Source organism: Salvelinus fontinalis, chromosome 5, assembly GCF_029448725.1.
Source record: "Salvelinus fontinalis isolate EN_2023a chromosome 5, ASM2944872v1, whole genome shotgun sequence".
In the NCBI taxonomy this organism is placed as follows: Eukaryota; Metazoa; Chordata; class Actinopteri; order Salmoniformes; family Salmonidae; genus Salvelinus; species Salvelinus fontinalis.
In genome coordinates this window covers 45,987,568-46,011,023 of record NC_074669.1, presented here as the reverse complement: position 1 = coordinate 46,011,023, position 23,456 = coordinate 45,987,568, and the positions used below count along the sequence as shown (strand labels likewise).

The following is a 23,456-nucleotide window of genomic DNA, read 5'->3' as shown; positions in this document are numbered from 1 at the left end:
ATTAAACCGCATTTGTTTTATGTATTTTACATGGCCAAATATGCATTGGGATGGTCGGGAATAGACCAAATGGAGTAACAATCTGTGCCAAAAAAATCCAGTGGTCTTCTATTAAAAATGTAATCAGTATCAACTCATTGATTAAAGGTGCAATCAGTAATATTTGTAATGCGCATTTCAATTTATGATATACATTGATATGATACAATTTGTGAGTTGATACATTTCTCAAGCTCTGGCCATCCCTCAGCTTTATGGCAGCATGGCTGCCATTTGGTTGAGAAGCCAATAGAAGATTGTGTAATAAGTCAGGCCAGAGCATGTAGCTTAATGTTGTTTTTATTAGTCACTACTGCATGAGTTACAGACAGAAGAGGTAGATGAAGAGTTTGATACATGGTGGTCATTGCAAAAATATGGTTCGTTCAAATGGATTGAGACACATCATCCAGTGTGTGTGTGTGTGTACAGACAAACCATGGATACAAACTGAAGAATTGACATAAGGTTTCGGGGAAAAGCCATGCTTTCATTTCTTTGATAAATGGATCAACAAATGAATTAAACACATTTGCATAAACCTCAAAAGCAAAACAAGGAAAGATTTCTTACTATCCAGGATTATGGTTAGTATAGATACGCAACACATGGAGTGGACAGCACGTTATAGGGCATCGACGGCACCAAACAGATGAGCAAAAAAGCCATGTAAACCAAGGGGAACGTTCACTTGGACGTCTTTAGTCAGACACACATCTATGTGCACACACATCAGAATAATCACCACCGTACAGTCATACATATCATATGCCTAATTGTCAGTTACTACATCAGACAAAAAACAACCAGAAATCCTACATCTGTAGGGGATGTTATCAGACTGGACATTATTCTCTTATTGTGAACGTTCTCCTCCTTTTCTCTTCCCCCTCTCACTGACCCTGGCTCTGAGAAAGAGCTCCCAGAAAGCCGTTGGCCGTGCTGAAGAGGTTGATGGGAGAAGAGCCGTCTGTGATCAGGGTTGACTTCAAACCCAGAGACTGGAGCAGCTTGACCTGGGAGAGGGTGGGGGAGAAAGTGAGGGAGTGGGGAAAAGAGGGGAGTGAGGGACAGAAACGGAGAGATATTATTAATTTAATATGATCATTTCTGCTTTACGTTTTAACGGATTGAAAAAGATCCTGTGTTCCAGTTCCAATATCCTAAACTTTATTTTATAATGTCTTGTCACACCAATATAGCTAATTTAATTCAATTGAGATTGGGTGGGAGAAAGGCAGACCTGCTCAGTGAAACGTTACAGTAAAGTAAAACATTACAGATTAATTCTGACCTGAGTTTAAGGATTCTCCAGGTACCATTTTTATTCAGACAAATGTATTGTGTAGCACAAATATGACGGTATTATGGTATGTAAGGAATTCTGTACCTGTAGCTCGGGGCCGGCCCTGGCCATCTCCTTCAGGGTGTCGGCGCCGATACTGTCCACCAGCTTTTTAAAGCGGTTGCTCTCTATCTCAGCCAGCTTCTGCTGTTTCTCCACTTCCAAACGATCCATTGCTGACTTATAGTTTAGCTCCTGCTCCCTCGCCTTGGACAGACGGTCCAGCTCGCCCTCCTGCACACAGAATTACAGGTCAGCTACACATAGTATGTGATCCTTTCAGCATTACACAATGTAGAACACCTTCAAACATTTATCAAACACAGACCACACACATGAACTACTGGTTGTGTACCTTTCAGAATTACACAATGTACAACACTTGACCATACACACGCAGCATAGTAAGAGGATACGTACAGCCTCAATCCGCTGGGCCTCAGCCTTCAGTTTAGCCTCATTGACTGCCGCCTCTCCCTGGATACGGGCTGCCTCTGCTCTGGACTGGGCCTCTGCCTTGGCTGCCCCTGTACTCTCCACCGCCGCACTGCAACACAACGACACACCTTTAGATTTGGTATTTTGTCAGGATCCCCATTAGCTGTTGCATAAGCAGCAGCTACTCTTCCTAGGGTCCACACAAAACATGACATAATAGAGCATTAATAGACAACAGCTCAAGGACAGAACTACATTAAAAAAAAAGTATGACAAAAAGGCACACAGCCTACATATCAATACACACAAACTAGGTCAAATAGGGGAGAGGCGTTGTGCCGTGAGGTGTTGCTTTATCTATTTTTTTAAACCAGGTACGCAAGTATAAACACCATGGGACCACGCAGCCGTCATACCGCTCAGGAAGGAGACGCGTTCTGTCTCCTAGAGATGAACAACGAGAACAGATTGTGGACTGTGAAACAGTTGGTGAATTCCCCCCAGTGTGCAAAACTCCCTAATAAACTCCCCATTTGCATTCATAATTATGCTACTTGTGTGTTTTGTTATTGAACTTGGTGATATGGAAACCCCACACCCTTGAGCCTGCTACATATGGCAGAGAATGCAGGCACGCCAAACCAAGCTCAATAACTAAACAGACACAGAGCACAATGGAAGCATTGGTGAAACAGCTGGTGGAGGCGAACATAGCACAGGAGGCTATGCATTGGGAACTGCTGGAGGAACAGGGTCAGCAGACCGCTCTCCTGCGATCTGAATTCAGCCAGCTGTTAGCCGCCCAGGCCGGCATAGCGGCAGGTGCAGCAGTCTCTCGTCCCAAACCCAGTAGGTTTATACTGAAGTTGACAGAGGCTGACGACATCAAGGCTTACCTCCAAGCCTTCGAGAGGACGGCGGCTAGGGAGGAAAGGCCCCATGAGAAATGGGCCAGTCTGCTAGCACCCGTCCTGTCAGGCGCGGCACAGAAGCGCTATCAGGATCTGACGGCTGACCAGTCGACGCATTACGAGGGGCTGAAAAAGTCAATCCTGTGCTGGTATGGTTACACCCTGATTAGCAGGGCACAAAGATTCCATGATTGGGCGTATGATCCTACAGCGTCCACCCCGATCGTAAATGCATGATCTAATTAGCCAACTCTTGGCCAGCCTGCTGAACCACTGACGGCCATCGAGAAAGTGGTCATAGATCAATTTCTACGTTCTCTCACATGTGTGTTGGTCCCCACCTCAGAATGTACGTTTTTGGCCCGATGGAATGGAACATACGAAGTCCTTGAGAAAGTGGGTGAAGTTAACTATAGGGTCAGACAGCCGGGACGTAAGCATCTGACCAATTCGGATGGGGCCACAGTGTCTCCTGACCGTTCCTGTCTCAGCCTCCAGTATTTATGCTGCAGTAGTTTGTGTCGGGGAGCTAGGGTCAGTTGGTTATACCTGGAGTACTTCTCCTGTCTTATCCAGTGTCCTGTGTGAATTTAAGTATGCTCTCTCTAATTCTCTCGTTCTCTCTTTCTTTCTCTCTCTCTGAGAACCTGAGCCCTAGGACCATACGTCAGGACTACCGGGCATGATGACTCATTGATTAAAACATGTGGAACTCCTAGCCTCCCGGGTGGCGCAGTGGTCTAGGGCACTGCATCGCAGTGCTAGCTGCGCCACCAGAGTCTCTGGGTTCGCGCCCAGGCTGGGCTGGGTTCGCGCCCAGGCTCTGTCGCAGCCGGCCGCAACCGGGAGGTCCGTGGGGCGAAGCACAATTGGCATAGCGTCGTCCGGGTTAGGGAGGGTTTGGCCGGTAGGGATATCCTTGTCTCAGTATGTAAAAAAAAATGTAATAAAATGTATGTAAGTCGCTCTGGATAAGAGCGTCTGCTAAATGACTAAAATGTAAATGTAAATGACTCTTTGCTGTCCCCAGTCCGCCTGGCCTTGCTGCTATTCCAGTTTCAACTGTTCTGCCTGCGGTTACGGAACCCCTACCTGTCCCAGACCTGCTGTTTTCAACTCTTAATGATCGGCTATGAAAAGCCAACAGATTTATTCCTGATTATTATTTGACCATGCTTGTCATTTATGAACATTTTGAAAATCTTGGCTCTCTCTAATTTTCTCATTCTCTCTTTCTTTCTCTCGGAGGACCTGAGCCCTGGGACCATACGTCGGCACTACCGGGCGTGGTGACTCCTTGCTGTCCCCAGTCCGCCTGGCCTTGCTGCTATTCCAGTTTCAACTGTTCTGCCTGCGGTTATGGAACCGCCACCTGTCCCATACCTGTTGTTTTTCAACTCTTAATGATCGGCTATGAAAAGCCAACTGAAAATTATTCATGAATATTATTTGACCATGCTTGTCACTTATGAACATTTTTGAACATCTTGGCATAGTTCTGTTATAATCTCCACCCGGCACAGCCAGAAGAGGACTGGCCACCCCTCATAGCCTGGTTCCTCTAGGTTTCTTCCTAGGTTTTGGCCTTTCTAGAGAGTTTTTCCTAGCCACCGTGCTTCTACACCTGCATTACTAGCTGTTTGGGGTTTTAGGCTGGGTTTCTGTACAGCACTTCGAGATATTAGCTGATGTACGAAGGGCTATATAAAATAAACTTGATTGATTGACCAAGATTTACCATGTGAATTTTCTAAAGAAATGGAACACAAGTGATGTACTCTACTCTATTTCCCCGAAGGCGGCTACCACAGAGACCAAGCCGGCGGAGGGGTCACTGGGGGAGCAGCTGAGCCAAGCACAGAAGCAGGAGCTGAGGGAGTTGGTCGGCCGGAACCAGGAAGTGTTCTCCAGTGAACCAGGACACACCGATCTGGTACAGCACAGCATCATCACCGAACCCGGGAAAAAGGTGAAGTTGAGTCCCTACCGCATACCAGAAGCAAGGAGAGTAGCTGTCAGGACGGAGGCAAAAACGACGTTGAAGAGTCGAATAGTGAGTGGTGCAGCCCCATAGCGTTGGTGCCAAAAACCAGACGGCACCATTCGCTTCTGTAATGATTTTAGACAGGTAAATTAAATCTCGAAGTTCGCCGCCTACCACATGCTCCGAACTGGTGAATTAATAGAACGGCTCAGGACCGCCCAATTTATCAGCACGCTCGACCCGACAAAGGGTTATTGGCATATGCCCTTAGCTCCCGAGGCATGGGAGAAAACTGCTTTGGCCACCCCTGACGGGCTGTTCCATTACAAGAAGCTGCCCTTTGGGTTGCACGGGGCTCCGGCCACCTTCTAGAGGTTGATGGACCGGATTCTCCATCCCCCATCGTGAGTACGCGGTGGCCTACATCGACGATATTGTGATCCATGGGAGCGAGTGGGAGATGCATCTAAACCAGGTGAGTGCGGTACTGCAGGCCTTACGGGAGGCGGGGCTAACAGCAAACCCAAAGAAATGTTGGCTCGGGCTGCTGGAGGCTGAGTACCTGGGGTACACGACCGGGAGGGGATGTGTCAAACCCCAGGTGAAGAAACTGGAGGCGATTCGAGACTGGCCCCGCCCCCTCACCAAGAAGCAAGTACGCATGTTTGTGGGGTTGACCAGCCCCCTGACAGATCTGACCAGGAGGAGTCTGCCCGCCCAGATGACGTGGACAGAGGAGACGGAGAAAGCCTTCCAGAACCTAAAGGGAGCACTGTGTTCTGGACTCGTGCTGGTGACCCCGAACTTCTCCAAACCACTGGTGGTACAGACTGATGTGTCCGAAACAGGTGTGGGTGCCATCCTATCACAGCTACAAAAAGGTGAGGAACACCAAGTCATGTACATTAGCCGGAAGCTGTTGCCACGGGAACAAAGACATTCCACTGTGGAGAAAGAATGTCTAGCGATCAAGTGGGCACTGGAGACGCTGAAGTATTACTTTGGGACGACACTTCACCCTCGTAACGGACCACAAAATAAGGACAGTAACGCCCTGGTCACCCACTGGTTCCTATCCTTACAGCCCTTTGCGTTCTCTGTCATCCACAGATCAGGTGCAACCCATGGAAATGTCGATGCCCTCTCCAGGAGGGATGCTCAAGGGCAGTGGTTCGCAATCCTGGTTCTGGGGACCCAAAGGAGTGCACATTTTTGTTTCTGCCCTAGCACTACAAAGCCTTTTAATGAGTTGATCATTTGAATCAGCTGTGTAGTGTTAGGGCAAAAACAAAAATGTGCACTCCTTTGGGTCCCCAGAACCAGGATTGAGAACCACTGCTCTAGGGAGCTGGACCACCCCTCCCTCCTGAGGAAGGGGGGGGGGGGGGTTGCAGACGGCAGGGAGAGGTGAGGAGAGTGGTTATGTGGTTATTGAAGGGAGATATCTTGCAGCCCGCTGGTTCCACCCCAAGCCTTATATGGACTTCCTGCCCCAACGAGGCGAGGCTGCGGTTCATTAAGCCAGGGAGTACTGGGGGATAAAAGAGGGAGCGGCCTGCACAAAGGGGCAGAGAACGGAGAGTGAAGTGTGTGTTATGCAGAGTGTGAGAATAGAGCGCAATGTCTGTGTGATTACCCATTGTGACATGGACTGTGATCCATGTACCAGATTGGCTGAGGACCTGAGTTTTAGGATTACCCCTGGAGAACGGAACAGACAACGGATTGTGGACTGTGAAATAGTTGGTGAATTCCTCCCCCCCCTTTCCCCAGTGTGCAAAGCTTCCCAATAAACTCCCCATTTGCATTCTAGTCGTGCGTGTTTTGTTATTGAACTTGGTGACGTGGAAACACCACACCCTTGAGCCTGCTACATGCACATTTGTGGCCTGCTGGAGGTCATTTTGCAGGGCGCTGGCAGTGCACCTCCTTGCACAAAGGCGGAGGTAGCGGTCTTGCTGCTGGGTTGTTGCCCTCCTACGGCCTCCTCCACGTCTTCTGATGTACTGGCCTGTCTCCTGGTAGCGCCTCCATGCTCTGGACACTACGCTGACAGACACAGCAAACCTTTTTGCCACAGCTCGCATTGATGTGCCATCCTGGATGAACTGCACTACCTGAGCCACTTGTGTGGGTTGTAGACTCCGTCTCATGCTACCACTAGAGTGAGAGCACCGCCAGCATTCAAAAGTGAAAAAAACATCAGCCAGGAAGCATAGGAACTGAGAAGTGGTCTGTGGTCACCACCTGCAGAATCACTCATTTTTTGGGGGTGTCTTGCTAATTGCCTATAATTTCCACCTTTTGTCTATTCCATTTGCACAACAGCATGTGAAATTTATTGTCAATCAGTGTTGCTTCCTAAGTGGACAGTTTGATTTCACAGAAGTGTGATCGACTTGGAGTTACATTGTGTTGTTTAAGCGTTCCCTTTATTTTTTTGAGCAGTGTAGTTGAATCCACCAGTATTTGGACAAAACACATGAAGCTGGGAGAGGGAAAATTGATCCTAGATCTGTACCTAGGGGAAACTTCACCCCAGATCTAACCTCCGCATTCATAATAGCATAGCTACATTATGTTAGGATCTCTGATCTAAATGTTACTCGGTACAGCTTCGCATTCACACTACTAAGAACAGCATGATGCTAACGCTAGCCATGCTAATTCTAGCTCCTTGCCCTAATCTTTCCATCAGTGAAGCTAATGTGTTAGCATTATGCTAATGATATCCCTCTGCCATTATATTTCCCAAAAGCGATGCTAACATGCATTGTTTTAACAGCATAGCATCAACGGTCACCTGAGGGCCTCCAGCTCCAACAGCTCTTTCCTGGTCCTCTCTGCTTCCGCCTGGTCTGTGATCCTCTGCCTCTCCAGACGACCACGCGCCTCCTGCTCGAGACGCTCTGCCTCATGGCTGCAGGGAGGGAAGGAGGGGAGAGAGAAAAACAAAGAGGGAAAGGAGAGAAGTTAACACTTACCAAACAGGTAAAAACAACCCTGTGTGTGTCTGTCTGGTGGTAGATAGCCTAGTAATTGAGAGTTGGGCCTGTATCTGAAAGGTCGCAAGTTTGACTCCCCGAGCCGAACTAGATGAAAAATCTGTCAATGTGCACTTGAGCAAAGCACTTAACCCTAATTGCTCCTGTAAGTGTGCATGCATGTATATGAATGGACAAAGCCACCGATCACGTGACACCATTCATTCCTATGTGAAGACACATTGAATAGCACATTGAAGCCAAATTAAGTCTTAAGATGGCATCTCATGTGCAGCTTGAGCTACTCCAGGAAGTGACTTGCAGGCTAGCTCAGTGCTGCCCAATCTCATGAAATAACTCAAGTTGAAGGCAGATAGTGGTACTGCAGGCTGCCATTAGCAAATCAATTATTCTCATAACTTCTTCTGTAATGAGATTTTGAAAGAATCGGTTCAAGGAAATATATCTGGTATTAGAAGCAATTATTGGTACCATGATCGTCTTCAAATGATTAAAAACAAATCTAGGAAGATTGACATTTTTCCATTCACTAGAATGGGGGGGGGGGGGGGGGGGGGGGATCTTGTCTTATGCTTACAATGCCTGCAATACCACGGTTGGCCTTGAACATCGATGGCTTCAGAGGTGGCATTCGTTCTCCCCATGTGTGCGTGCGTGTCATGCATCCTACCGTGCGGCAGCCTCCTGGGAGTTGGTGGTGATCTCGATGGCCAGCTGGACACTCTTCTGCAGGGCGTCTCTGGTCCTCTGGTCTACCGGCTCCACTGACTGGATGTCCACACTGCTGATGACCAGACTGTTCTGGTGGAAGCGCAGGCTGGGACGCACAGACAGCTTGTCATCAAAGCCAAACACAGAGGAGCAGATGATCCGGTTGGAGTTCTGTAGAGCGGAGGGGGTTAAAGAAGAGGTTAAAGCGTGGAGTGTTATTGTTGTCTTTGAATCAATTGGCATACGTTTTCCAAAGCGGCGTATAAACCGACCTAACAACGACAGCTAAGGGCTGGAGGCCATGTAGAATTAAAAAGTATTAAAAAGCCAGAAAAGTGCAGATTTAGATGATTGAAGTGTGGACGGACCTTGTGAAAGTCGTCAAACTGCACGGAGGCGACGGCTCCTCTGACGCGGGAGGCGATGGCTTTACAGGCATCCCCCACAAAGTCAGGCACCGAGAACAGAGCGGCAGCCTGGGACGGGTCCGCAGGAGACTTCAGGTCAAAGTGCCTGAGAAAGAGAGAGCGAGAGGGGAGGGAGAGATATTAAATACATCAGCTGGCCTACAGACTAGACTAAGGACGCCAAATTGCAGAGGATCCTCAAACACACGCGTCGTCCCCCACCCACAAACCCTACCAGTTGTAGCTGAGCTGCAGCTGCAGGCGTGCGTGGTCGGCCGTCTCTATGGTGATGATGTCAGTGAAGAAGTCCGGCCCCAGCAGCAGACACACAGCCTTGATGACGTTGGCCCTCTTGGGCTTGTCCCCTGACAGGGAAAGCACGGTGAACTGCTCATCAGGACCCAACATTACCATCTCCGGCCCAAACACCACCCTGAGAGAGGGGAGGGAGAAAAGGAGGGAGGGCGAAAGGGAAAAGTTAACACTAGGGGCCCAATGTTGCTCTGGTCAAAAGTAGTGCACTATATAGGAAATAGGGTGCCATTTGGAATGCAGCCCTGGGCTAGTATATGGGTTGTTTCTGGACAGGGCCAGTGTCCCTCCACATCCGTCTGTCTGTCAGCCATGTTTACCTGGCCTTCTTCTCCCTGTAGTCGTAGACCTGCACTGCAGCGTTGTGGGGCACCCTGTAGGACACCACCTTGGTCTTGTCCCGGTCCTTCATCTCCACTTCCTTGCTGCGGTCAGAGCGGTCAGCCAGGGGGTCCTTTGTGGAGGCCAGGAGGGTCTCAACATTCTGAGGCAGATTCTTGGCCCACAGCTCCTCGTCCTGCGTCAGCATGTAGGTGTGGCCAATCACAGCACGGACCTAGAACCAGGCAGCCAATGGGGGAGAGGGATGGGGAAAGGTGGGTGGGGATTTAAGGCTGATAAATAACAGGTGAATGGATTCCCTGGATCATTTGAATCAGGTGTTTTAGTGTACGTCCCAAATGGCCCCCCTACAGTACATGGTGCACTAGTTTTGACCAGAGTCCTGTGGGCCCTGGTCAATACTGCACTATATCATAGGAACCTGAGCAATGGAGCAGGTGCAATCCCACTTTTTTACCAGAAAAGTATCAATGGGGAATGTAATTTTCAATGATTAGTAATGTTTTGAGCTAGTCTATATTAAAATACATATGTCGTTGTTATATAATAAATAAAGCTGCAATATGTAACTTTCTGGGCGAGCCGACCAAATTCACATAGAAGTGGGAGTTACAGATAGATCTGTCAATCTCACTGAAAGCAAGTCTAAGGGGTAGATCTGTTCCATGTGCGCTACTTCTACACTTCCTGTTAAGTTTTGTTTGAGTCTGACAGCTTCAAACAGAAAAATTATATTTTTGGTTACTGAAAAGATATTTCACAGTGGTTTAGATGGTACAATAATGCTTATTTTGTCACAAACAAAAATTTGAATTAAAAAATTTGAACTATTAGAATTTTAGCAACCAGGAAACAGTGGAGCGATTTCTACATTTTGCATTTTGCACACCCTCCCCCGTCACCCCAAGATGAATGTTTTGCCCACTGGAAAGTTTTGCTTCCCTCTTTTGCATGCCACTGTTTTGGTTCACTGCTGTTAGAAAGCACTAGTTGCACCACTGGTGTTTAAAATTAATAAAATGTATCTATTTCGTTGTGCCGTTACATTTGTATCAATGTTTCATGTCCGATGCACTCAGGGTGTTTGTTGTTACATATCTTTTGAGAGGTGTGCACCATTTCACTTTGCCAGTATGAACCATGGTGAGCACGGGCATGTCTGATTAGGCTTTGCTGGACATCTGGCTCTCACCCAATCGGTTTTGAGAAGGAGAGAGGACGCAAGGAGTATGCAATTGAGATTCTCCCACTGACTCCAAGTAGCCTTCCATCAGCCTAGAAAATATTTCACCTTTGCCAAAAACTGCATGTCCGATGGCTCGCAATGAGTAGTTCACAAGAAGATTCGGAAAAATAATCAGTAGGCCTAATATTACATGATTAAATCTGTGAATTAATTTCTCCCCAAGCTGTTTAGAGGCATTTAACACCATTCTGCATTTGCATCATATATTTTCCCAACATTAAAAATTGGTTAAAATGTTTTCATTCAGTTACAAAAGTAACAGTCCTGACTGAGCCCCATATGCGAGCGGACCGTAGCCGCTTTGCGGTTATAACCCGGAAGCCAGTGAGTGTTAAGAAGCGCGGCTTGGCGGGTCATGTTTCAGAGTACTCATAACTCGACCTTCACCTCCCAAGCCCGTTGGGGAGTTGCAGCGATGAGACAAGATCGAAATTGGGGAGAAAGGGGGTAGAATACATCAACAAAACAAAAAATACATAAAAACAGTCACTGGAACTAAGGGGCCTACTCCGAACCATGAAAAACAGCCCCAGACCATTATTCCTCCTCCACCAAACTTTACAGTTGGCACTATGCTTTGGGGCAGGTAATATGCACGTTTCTCCTTATAAATCAGACCGGTCGTAAAACTGTGTGTGCGTGAACAAGCATTAAAACTCTGCCCCATTCAACATTTGGATGTTGAAAATAACACCCTTTATTTACTGTATAAATTGGAACTATTGGAATAAAGCCACAGCAGTTTCTAAAAGAGCCATGGCAATTTTGATCACATTTCTGCAGGTGTGAGCAGAAAGTTTTGATATTTTGCAGAGACTTTTTCAAACTAAAAATGCATGCCGTCTATAGCGAGTACCTGTCCGTGCATTCAGCAAGATTGATAGTATATTCGAAACAACTTAAAAGTAGGCTAAATGCAAAAGAAGAATTGTTCAATATTTCATTTATCAATAAATTATGTTTCTAGGTCCTGTATAGGCTCTGAGATTAATAGGCAATGCTGCTGTGCTCCAATCACACAGCAATAGCCTATCCATAGGCCTACTGTCAAATATTTTACCGGTATATTTACTGTGTTGGCAGAATGTTTAAATCTTTTGCAGTAATTTATTTCGGTTGGCATTTATTGAGATGGCTCATGTATTGGAAGCAGCTCTGCAGAATGTGGCTTTGCCAACTATTGACCAAAGTCATAAAATCAGATTTTAAACCTAACTCTAACCTTAACCACACTGCTAACCCCAATACCTTAAATTAAGACTAAAAAGCACATTTTTGTTCTAATGAATTTGATCGATATAGTCAATTTTGACTATGCAGCTGACCCATCTAGCGGAAACCACTCAGTTCTGCTTCCAGGGCCAGACTCATTACAAAATGTCAACCTGCGTAATTTATGCTGTATCTGACAAAGGACTGTGTCAAAATGGTTGCGGACAGAACATTTGAATTCAACAATGTTTTGCATTGACTTTTCCCCAACCTAAACATGGACTGCCCACGAATTCTGAAACCTTGTCTATGGCTGGCTACAAAAAAATGTAAACGCAATTACAGAAGCGTACAGTAGGCCTACTTCAATGCAAAAGATACTGTTTACCTGTTAAATTTGACTGTATATTATAAACCGCAGTGCCTATGGGATTGCAAAACTTGATATAAAGCCTATATCTATTTACTAGGTCCAATTAAGTGAACGATGCACATGGTAATGTGTTGTATGGCTACTTCAGGAATATGAACTCATCACAAGCCAGGAAAGGTGAGGAATTTATTCTGCAATGGTTATGAAAATAAAAAGGAAAAAGATTCCTATGTGTTAATTATTTCAGATTAAAAACATGTTGAAAAGATTTTTGCTCTTCTCACTAACAGCAAATGGCTGAATTCTTGCTTATGCTTTCCTGCATTTAATTTTCATAATTTCCCCCATTTTCACAAAATAGCCTACTTACTTGCCAGCTTTCAATACAATATTTCAACCACTCACAGATGTGCATACACATGGTCTAAAGTTTGCAGAGAGGTGAGCACATTCTCACATCAAAATTGGTTTTAATATAAATGCCAACTTTTGGGTGAAAACTGGAGGACGCACATGTCGGGGTATATTTTGTACATAAGCACAGTTTATAAATGGAGGCCCCTGGTCCCCAAGACGGGGAGAGATACTGTCCACTAAGAGGAATGTGAGCGCCTATTATCATCTAGTTAAACCGTGAACTAGGGCTCTTAAGATAGTGGGTTCAATCCCAGTGCTTGGCACTTGTTTAATTTTTTTCTGTTTTAACAGCCCATCTCAAACCTTTTTAACCAGTCGAAATGAATGCCAAAAATGTACTCTCAAGTTCTGTTTAACCTAGCCCAAACCTTATCAGTCAAAATGACTGCCTAAACTTAACGGTCGAGTTGCCATTTGGGACGTATCCAGTCTTCAAACATTCAGCTGGGTAAAAATTCACCTTTCCTGTCTTGATGTCACGGACATAGATCCCTTCGTTCTCGTCCAATGGAATGGCCTGTCGCCGTAGCATCACCTCCACAGCAGCCGGGGGGACGTACTCGATTGGTCCACGTAGCATCCAGCGGTCACCAGGGCGACGTTGGACTCCACCCCTCCGGGAGAGCTTGGCCCTCTCCTCCTCCTCCTCCTCCTCCTCCTCCTGCTGGCAGAGAGGAGAGGAGGAGGGAGAGAGAGAATGAGGGAGAGAGTGAAGGGGAGAGAGAAGGAGAGGGGGGAAAATGAGAGAAAGAGAGTGTACATTGAATGGATTGCGTACCGGCCAAACCAGTCAGTCCTGTTAAGGATCGTTGTTGTATTTGACTAAGGTCCATTTGTTTCCCCTCCCATCTGCATGTAAAATTCTTCCACCATTCCCTCCCCCCTCTTTCCTCACCTCCTGTGTATCTTTGAAGGCCTCTATGGCCCTCAGCACCAGGCCCTCCTCCTCAGAGAGAATATAAACGTCCTGGATGCCCTCCTCTAAATGCTCCCCTGGCTGCAGGAAGAAAGAACGCTCACCCTGGGAGGAGGAGGAGAGAGAGCAGTGTTAAAGCTAATTGGGGAAGTGACTAAAAGCTACAAAAGGCAAATTAATGAACAAACAAATGAAGTCACTGAACTTCCTCACCAGTGTGTAAACCAGCAATGAGTGACTAAACAAACATTTGACCAAACAAAGGACTGAAAGACAGCGCTCTCTTTCAGTCTCACCTTGCACACCCTCTTCTGACCCAGCTGTGGTTTTCCGTCTGGTCCCACCGGGTCCAGGATCACACAGTACTGACGGCTGCTCAGTGTGGTCACGTTGACCACTCCCACCACTTCCTCGGCAACAGACGGGATGTGTGCCTCCCGCTCCGCCATGGTAACAAGCCACTCTTCCCCAGTGCGCCGGTCCCGCCCCCCGGCGTCACGGAATGGCCGTATTGCTCGCACGTGCAGTGCTTTCTGAGAGTGAAAAAAAACATGAATTTGTTTAGGGAGGTCCTAAGAAACATCACAAGACTAATAACATGTATTTTCAAAAAAAGATAGAAGAGCATATGGAGTTTAATTAGGCCTATGTTATGGGTCAGTGCAGCCCTGGCTGCGCCATTCAAATAAAATCAATAGTTTGTTATTTTGTTTATTAAAACAGACAAGACACACCTATCCGATCACAGTCAGAATATACGAATATAACAGAATAAAATACAAATAATATTTTTCCCACGGGGATGTGTGGAACCGCTATCAAATAAAAAAAAAGTTATATTTTGAAACATGCATTTTTTTATCCACGTTTCATCCCTTTCCTACCCTCACTCCACCTCGTTAGGAGCAGGCGTAGGATCTTGTGATACTGATAGAAAATAATATCCAATCCTATTTTCAAAAACATGCGAGTCTCATATTCGTATTTCCCAACCTCTGCGGGGTTTTGGAGTTGCTAATACGCAAGCAAAATAATAGGCCTAATCTTGATTTAGGCCACATTGCACGCAAACATTTTTGGATCAGCGAATATATGAGATATACCACCTCCACTTGTTTGCCCAGCCAGAAACCAATTAAACAAAATGCCTATTCAGATGGAAATTCAGTGAAACAAAATCACATTGATTGATTATCAGTCAGTGAAATAACAGGCTTTTGGTCAGGAATAGGCTTAGGCTAGTAAGCAACTGCGAGTGAAGAGCAAAATAATCCAACAGTTAAACTATTGGAGACCACCAATCAAGAGGAGGGAGAACAGGAGATGGTGAATGAATATAAAAAAAAAGGCGCGGGAGGAGGAGGGAAAAGTAAAGAGAGGGGGAAAGAGGAGGGAGGGGGAATAAATGGTGAAGAGAGAAGCGAGAGAAGGAAGGTGAGTGATAGGAGGGAGAGGGAGATAAAGAGAGGGAGATAAAGGAGAGAGGAAGAGAAAGGAGGGAGGGGGAGTGATTGGTAAAGAGGGAGAGAGTGAAGGAGAGGGGAGTGATAGATAAAGTGAGGGCGAGAGAGGAGAACGGTGTTACCTTGTCAGTAAGGATGAAAGCGTTGACGATGTCGAGGACCTCCTCATGAGCCCCTGGTAGATACGCCCCCACCTTTCTCACCTGCCACTCCTCACCTGGACAGACACACACAGGGAATCACTCAGCTAGGTAGGTGTGTGTGTGTGCGCAAATCTGTGTATGATAGCGATACAACATCTGCTACTTTTGTGTACATGCATTATATGCACAATAAAAATATAAAATACAGTATGTGTCTCACCAGTGACCCTGCGGACTCCGCTCCTGTCCACTCCTTCCTTGCGTGCTCGGAGGCGGATGGCCTGGTTCTCTTTGATCACCGTGGCCTTGATGGTCTCCAGCACTGCCACCTCCTTCCTGGGGATGTACGTCCCTATGGGGAGGGGGGGGGGGGGGGGGGGGCAGAGGTTAGGGGTTAGAGAAGCATTATTAGGCAATCAGGCTGTGTTTGGAATCGGATACTACATATTGTTTGGAATGTCAAAAAAAAATAATTGTCACATGCGCCGAATAGAACAGGTGAAATGCACTTAACCAACAAAGCAGTTAAGAAAAAAAATACCTAAAAAAATAAGAAATAAAAGTAACAAATAATTAAAGAACAGCAGTATATACAGGGGGTACCGGTACAGAGTTAATGTGCGGGGGCACCGGTTAGTCGAGGTAATATGTACATGTAGGTAGCGTTATTAAAGTGACTATGCATAGATAATAACAGAGAGTAGCACCAGCAACGCAAATAGTCTGGGTAGCCATTTGATTAGATGTTCAGGAGTCTTATGGCTTGGGGGTAAAAGCTGTTTAGAAGCCTCTTGGACCTAGACTTGGCGCGCCGGTACCACTTGCCATGCGGTAGCAGAGAGAACAGTCTATGACTAGGGTGGAACGTACTACGTTTCTTGCATACTACTTTCTTCTACTACTTGTTATTTTATTGATATTTGTACTGCATTGTTGAGGGAGATTGCAAGAAAGTCATTCACTGCACCTTTTATACCGGCTGTAAACTGTGTACGTGATGAATCAAATTGGATTTGACTTCAACAAGTCAAATTAGAAAAATTGAAAGAGCACTAGTCATCTTGTTAAAACAATGCTCTGATTTGGTGAAAAAAAAATATACAGGGGTCATATTGATGAATGTGTAAGGACCGAAGGTAATTGTAATGATGTGTTAGGAGTTGTACCCAGAGAACTCACCTGGCCCTTCGAACAGCCACTCATCTCCACCCACCCTCTTCTCTCCTCCCACCTCCTCAAAGTCCAGCAGAGCCTGAAGGCGCAGGGCGGTGTCTGGGTAGACGATCTGCAGCGCTGTCACGTGCTGGGAGGGGGTGGGGAGAGCGTAATATATATATTGAAGTCAGAAGTTTACATACACTTAGGTTGGAATCATTAACTAGTTTTTCAACCACTCCACAAATTTCTTGTTAACAAACTATAGTTTTTTCAAGTCGGTTAGGACATCTACTTTGTGCATGACACAAGTAATTTTTCCAACAACTGACCTAAAACGGGATTTTTACTAGGATTAAATGTCAGGAATTGTGAAAAACTGAGTTTAAATGTATTCAGCTAAGGTGTATGTAAACTTCCGACTTCAACTGTATATATAAAAAAAAAAAGAGATTAGCACCCATGTAATAAGAATTGCTTCAACACTCCAACCTTCTAATGCCTAGGCTTTAACTCTGCAGGCTAACACAGTTGTAGCATGCAGGAGAACCAGGTTAGCACCCAGGTCCCAGACAGTTATATTATCTTTCCAAGTGAATGCCTACGCTTTAGCTCAACGTGATTGTAATGGAGGTGGATCAGTGAACGACACTTGTGCTGAGCAATCTCTGCACTGAGACCTGAAGACTTGCATTAGCTCCCTGCACTTCTAACACGTAGGCTTTAACGCTGACCGTACCTGCTGGATCTCCTCTCCAGGGTAGAGGGGGAAGGGGTCCTGGGTGAGCCGGATCTCCAGGTCGGCATGGCGAAGCTTGGCCTGTCCTGATTGGTCGAAGAGCACCTGTCCGTGGTCATCGCGAGCAACGGGGTTGAGAACCACGCAGTAGTGGCGAGGAGGGACCATGGTCATTCGCAGGGGGGAGAACAGTACTCTGGGAAGTAGGGCACAATACAGTCACCTACTGACTGAAATACTAGCCTACACAGATACTGTACATACTGAGTGTAAACGTGTTTGTACATGGCATATGTTGACTAACCTAAACCTGTAAAGAAACACCTAGAATGGACCACCTACTTCCACTCTAGCAATGTAATCAACCTCTATGCACCTGTTCATGTGTATGCATGTGTGAGAGTAATCATATGTTTAAACCAGCCACAGAGGAGCACATGCTGATATAATCTGGGTAAAAGATGCCATTAAAAACATGAAATTTGACAACGTTCAAAGTGTGCTGTCACATTGTGTGACGCTGTAACCACAGCGATAACAGCTTGATTGGTGTCAGTAGGCTTAGAAGAAACCAACAACCAACCGCACTTGTAATTAGGTATTTGCACGCAGACCTTAACAGATAAATTACAGATAAACGCACCAACACACACACACACTCCTCACCTCTCATTGTCCTGTCTGATGTAGGTGAGCGGTCCAATCTCCACACGGGCGATATTGGTGTTTTGGTCCAGGACATGGATGAAGTGGTGGGGCGGGACACGGATGATTGACGCATCTACCAGGCCCTCAAATTTCATCCCGCCTGAGCTCCCGCCATTCATGGACGTCATCTGGAATGGCCGGAGTGGAAAGGGTTAACGGGTCTATTCAGTGATGTGAAACGTTCCGAAATATAATTAATAGAGCTGGCACGATTTCCTATTCTATCTGACAGATAGACAAGTATCGTGTAGAACAGATATGATTATCTGAAAAGTTCTGTAATGTTATGTCCTCCAGAACAGGCCCCTGAAGTAGCCTGCCCTACTGCCTAAAGACGACACTGGCCATGTTCGAGAGCATCAAAACCGTGATGTATCATAGGTCAATTGTGACGGACTGACCTACAAATAATATTGAGTAGTTAATTATGATGCAAGATTATTTGTATATCAGTCCGTTTCGACCCACCTTTAAAGTCGGCTGCAATGTCGAACACGCCCACTGACCTCCTGACTCATTGGGTGGATCTCAATCTCCTCCTCCGACTGTAGCCATCTTACCGCAAGTGGAATGCACTGACTGCAAGTCCCTCTGGATGAGTCTGTTAAATGCCCAAAATGTAAAATGTTTCTCCCCTTCTTGCCTCTTTTCTTTCAGTGGTTCTGATCTGAAGTTGACCAGCTGAAATCTGATCCCCCATTAGGAATCCATTATCTAGCTCTCCTCTCAAGTAGCTTCTCTCTGCCATTTTGAAACACTTGTGTAAGAACATGTGCCAGGAATTCGATTGGCTTCAAGCCTACTTCTGGACTAAAAAGATGTCCAATAGAGAAGTGCCTTTCAGACCAGGACAAGGCTTACTGTCACCTGTGCTTACAGTCACCTGTGGTGTAAAGTACTTAAGTAGTACTTTAAGTATTTTTACAATACTTTTACTTAACTTACATTCCTATAGAAAATAATGTACTTCTTATGCCATACCTTTTCCCTGTCACCCAAAAGTACATTTTGAATGCTTAGCATGAGGAACATTGTCCAATTCACACATCCCTGGTCATCCCTACTGCCTCTGATCTGGCGGACTCACTGAACACACATGCTTCGTTTGTAAATGATGTCTGAGTGTTGGAGTGTGCCCCTGGCTACACAAAAAATAAAATGGTGCCATCTGGTTTGCTTAATATACAGAATTTGAAATAATTTACACTTAAGTATACTTGAGCAATTACATTTACTTTTGATACTTAAGTATATTTAAAACCAAATAATTTTACTCAAGTGGTATTTTACTGGGTAACTTTCACTTTTGCTTGAGTAATTTCTATGAAGGGATCTATATACACTGCTCAAAAAAATAAAGGGAACACTAAAATAACACATCCTAGATCTGAATGAATGAAATATTCTTATTAAATACTTTTTTTTTTTTTTTTTTACATAGTTGAATGTGCTGACAACAAAATCACAAAGACTATCAATGGAAATCAAATTTATCAACCCATGGAGGTCTGGATTTGGAGTCACACTCAAAATTAAAGTAGAAAACCACACTACAGGCTGATCCAACTTTGATGTAATGTCCTTAAAACATGTCAAAATGAGGCTCAGTAGTGTGTGTGGCCTCCACGTGCCTGTATGACCTCCCTACAACGCCTGGGCATGCTCCTGATGGAGGTGGCGGATGGTCTCCTGAGGGATCTCCTCTTAGACATGGACTAAAGCATCCACCAACTCCTGGACAGTCTGTGGTGCAACGTGGCATTGGTGGATGGAGCGAGACATGATGTCCCAGATGTGCTCAATTGGATTCAGGTCTGGGGAACGGGCGGGCCAGTCCATAGCATCAATGCCTTCCTCTTGCAGGAATTGCTGACACACTCCAGCCACATGAGGTCTAGCATTGTCTTGCATTAGGAGGAACCCAGGGCCAACCGCACCAGCATATGGTCTCACAAGGGGTCTGAGGATCTCATCTCGGTACCTAATGGCAGTCAGGCTACCTCTGGCGAGCACATGGAGGGCCCCCACATGCGGCCCCCCAAAGAAATGCCACCCCACACCATGACTGACCCACTGCCAAACCGGTCATGCTGGAGGATGTTGCAGGCAGCAAAACGTTCTCCACGGCGTCTCCAGACTCTGTCACATGTGCTCAGTGTGAACCTGCTTTCATCTGAAGAGCACAGGGCGCCAGTGGCGAATTTGCCAATCTTGGTGTTCTCTGGCAAATGCCAAACGTCCTGCACGGTGATGGGCTGTAAGCACAACCCCCACCTGTGGACGTCGGGCCCTCATACCACCGTCATGTAGTCTGTTTCAGACGTTTTAGCAGACACATGCACATTTGTGGCCTGCTGGAGGTCATTTTGCAGGGCTCTGGCAGTGCTCCTTCTGCTCCTTCTTGCACAAAGGCGGAGGTGGCAGTCCTGCTACTGGGTTGTTGCCCTCCTACGGCCTCCTCCACATCTCCTGATGTACTGGCCTGTCTCCTGGTAGCGCCTCCATGCTCTGGACACTACGCTGACAGACACAGCAAACCTTCTTGCCACAGCTCGCATTGATGTGCCATCCTGGATGAGCTGCACTACCTGAGCCACTTGTGTGTGTTGTAGACTCCGTCTCATGCTACCATTAGAGTGAAAGCACCGCCAGCATTAAAAAATGACCAAAACATCAGCCAGGGAGCATAGGAACTGAGAAGTGGTCACCACCTGCAGAACCACTCATTTATTGGGGGTGTCTTGCTAATTGCCTATAATTTCCACCCGTTGTCTATTCCAATTGCACAACAGCATGTGAAATGTATTGTCAATCAGTGTTGCTTCCTAAGTGGACAGTTTGAGTTCAGAGAAGTGTGATTGACTTGGAGTTACATTGTGTTGTTTAAGTGTTCCCTTTATTTTTTTGAGCAGTGTATTTACTCAAGTATGACAATTGGGTACTTTTTCCACCGCTGTCTGCATTCAGAGAACTATTCTTTATACTGTACTAGAGTGTATGCTATAACTAAAGAGAAAAGATTCCCATTAGACAGTGTCCTTTGACATACTCAGACATTTGTGGGAGTGCTCCTGAATGGTGAGAGCAAATACACCTGACAACGACACTACATAATGACTGACGCAAACAGGCTGGACCAGGTACTAGGTACACAGGGGGGCTTGAGAGAACAAAACTTAAGTACTACATGTCTCTTTTTATATGACAAAACTATGGACACTCCCACCATGTACACAAATCTGAGCCAAACATGACAAAGCGGTCATTCAGGCACACCTTTCACAAACTGGCACGCCCAATACTATTGCTATTTCACTATACATTCCAGTGCCTCCACCCACTCAAGAACTATCAAGTGTAAGTGTTGGTTCAGGAAAGTTAGCGGAAGCATAAATTCTGGCCTAATGACAATGGCTAAATGTCATTACACTTTTTTTTGTCTCTTTCCATTCACCACTATTTGGAGGCTGGAAATATGTTGAGTGGATGAATGTGTGCGTGTAGTAAAGGAGCTCATTGAAGTGATTGTTTGACAATCAGATGACAACATATTGACTGGTTGTGTTTATGTCACAGTAAAAAGGTAATACATTTTAAAAGTTAAATGACAAATCTTTACGACTAGGCCCACAGAGATCCTATTGAACAAATCGGGATTCTATATGTAGCTCTATGATTAGGCCCATACGCAAGCTTGTGCACACATACTGTGGTACGGTGTGTCAAACTGTGTGCGGCTGTTTTGGCCAGAATGTGTTCTTAACTGACTTGCCTAGTTAAAAAAATAATTTAAAAAAATTGTCAAATAAATGTGTCCTAGTTATTGGACTATAGGGGGGTGTGGTTAAGTTGAGGTTAAGATTTGTTTGTGCATTCTTGAGTGTAAGAGGTAGTGCTTTCTGTTGAAGTGGCCTTAACAAAATAATTCTAGAAAAGGTGTGACAAATTGCTATTACCGCTTATGCTCCAAAACTCATCTGCCATGTGAAGTTTGCTGTCTCCACAGCAACATGTTTGGCATTGATAATGCCCTGTGTTTGAGAGGCAGAAATACAGAAGTAAGTGTGCGTGTCTACAAAATAAATCTCCCTTTTAAACTTAGGTAAAATCTAAGCCAGACATTCAACTTCCAGACCACAGAAAAGTTAGCATGCCCTGTCCTACATTGAACACCACAGTAGAAAATATACGGTTCCAGAAAGAGTCCCAGAGCATAACGTTCATATCTGTTGCTTGGAGGGAGGGAGGAACCAAATAGATATAGCATTTACTATCAGTGGTGTAGGAGATATGGACATAATAAAGTTTCTTTGAGGGGGCAAAGTGCATCCGTTTTGCAGTGAGTTCAGTACCAGGTGATATGGGTGTTTCCCTTATAGAATTAGGAAATAGAACACAAAACATTCTAGCAAGGGCTAGTTCCAATACTTTAACAGTACATTATTCAGTCCTCACTGATCTGGGCCCGGTTTCCCAAAAATCATCTTAAGGCTAAATTTATCGATGAACATAGCCTTAAGATGTTTTTGTGAAACAGGGCCCTGTGTTTCCTCGTATTGCTGTGATTAATCAACTCCAAGGAAGGATGATGCATTGTCATTTGGAAGAGTAGTTCCGTTCTAGGCGTTTTATTAGCAACTTTTGAAATGTCTTCGGAGCATATGTAAATGTAAACCATCGACCAAGTTATTTTTTTGTAAATGTTTTTTTTTTTAAGTTGAAAGAGCAATCTGTGAACAAGCTTTTTCACAACTAACCGTCATACAAATAAACGTTGTTCTTTTTTAAAGTAGAAGTTTACTTATCCACTTCCAGAGCTTTAAGGCAATCTACATTTATTAGGTCTACTTTATTGCCACTATTCAATGCATTTGAGAACGGCAGCCAACCAATCTAGAGGTGGTAGCTATGAGAATTTCTTACCTTTAATGAATAATTTGGCAGATTCTTCTCCTAGCTTGGCAGAGTCAAATGGTCAATGCGCTTCTCTTTTATTACGCTTCTGTGTGTTTTCAGTTGGTTGGTGGGCGTGCAGTCATTAGTTACCACATCCACAAAGTCATAAACCCCGCCTATTTCTACAATTTCTCTTCATTAAAATGTGATTTTAACCTAACTGCCTAACCTAACACCAACCTTCAAGTTCATACGGTTATGCCATAGGCAAACTAAACATATTTGTTTATGATATAGACATTTTGACTTTGTGTCTGGGCTATCTAGTGGAAACCATGCGGAAGCAATCCCGGAAGAACGATTACAAGTGACGTGGTTTACTGGACGACAGCTGTTATTTGATCTTAATTTAACTAGGCAAGTCAGTTAATTAAGAAAAACATTCTTAATGACAACGACGATCAGTGTGTGGACAAATTTTTACCTTGTCAGGACGGGGACTCGACCCAACAACCTTTCAGTTTTTGTCCCAACGCTCTAACCACTAGACTACCTGCCGGCCCATTCATACATGTACTAGATACGCTTGACCATTGTCTTGTCTAGTTCCTATGCTCTATGAGCCTATTGACGCAGTACTGCCATTTTTTATTTTTTTTATAAATACCGCGTTCAAGTGCTAGTCGGAACCAGG

The 23,456-nt window shown here is 45.3% G+C and overlaps 1 protein-coding gene across 4 annotated transcripts; it reads right to left on the bottom strand.

Annotated features, from left to right (window-relative positions):
• Nucleotides 1–323: 323 nt before the first annotated feature.
• On the bottom strand, nt 324–22,913 carry LOC129855681 (major vault protein). Of its 4 annotated transcripts, none has more exons than XM_055923597.1 (17): nt 22,790–22,913; nt 17,825–17,994; nt 17,159–17,354; nt 16,444–16,567; nt 15,485–15,616; nt 15,244–15,338; nt 13,955–14,191; nt 13,638–13,763; nt 13,203–13,406; nt 9,473–9,708; nt 9,076–9,273; nt 8,802–8,946; nt 8,393–8,604; nt 7,521–7,637; nt 1,805–1,931; nt 1,430–1,618; nt 324–1,055 (listed from the first exon to the last, which is right to left on the bottom strand). In XM_055923597.1, the coding sequence occupies exons 2-17, from the start codon at nt 17,992–17,994 to the stop codon at nt 933–935; spliced, it is 2,631 nt and encodes an 876-aa protein (XP_055779572.1). In that variant the 5' UTR covers nt 22,790–22,913; the 3' UTR covers nt 324–932. The 4 variants fall into 4 exon arrangements, with proteins under 4 accessions (XP_055779572.1, XP_055779574.1, XP_055779573.1 ...); XM_055923599.1 differs by having other exon boundaries at nt 13,203–13,400; XM_055923598.1 differs by having other exon boundaries at nt 13,203–13,403; nt 22,790–22,912.
• Between the last annotated feature and the right edge of the window lie 543 nt (nt 22,914–23,456).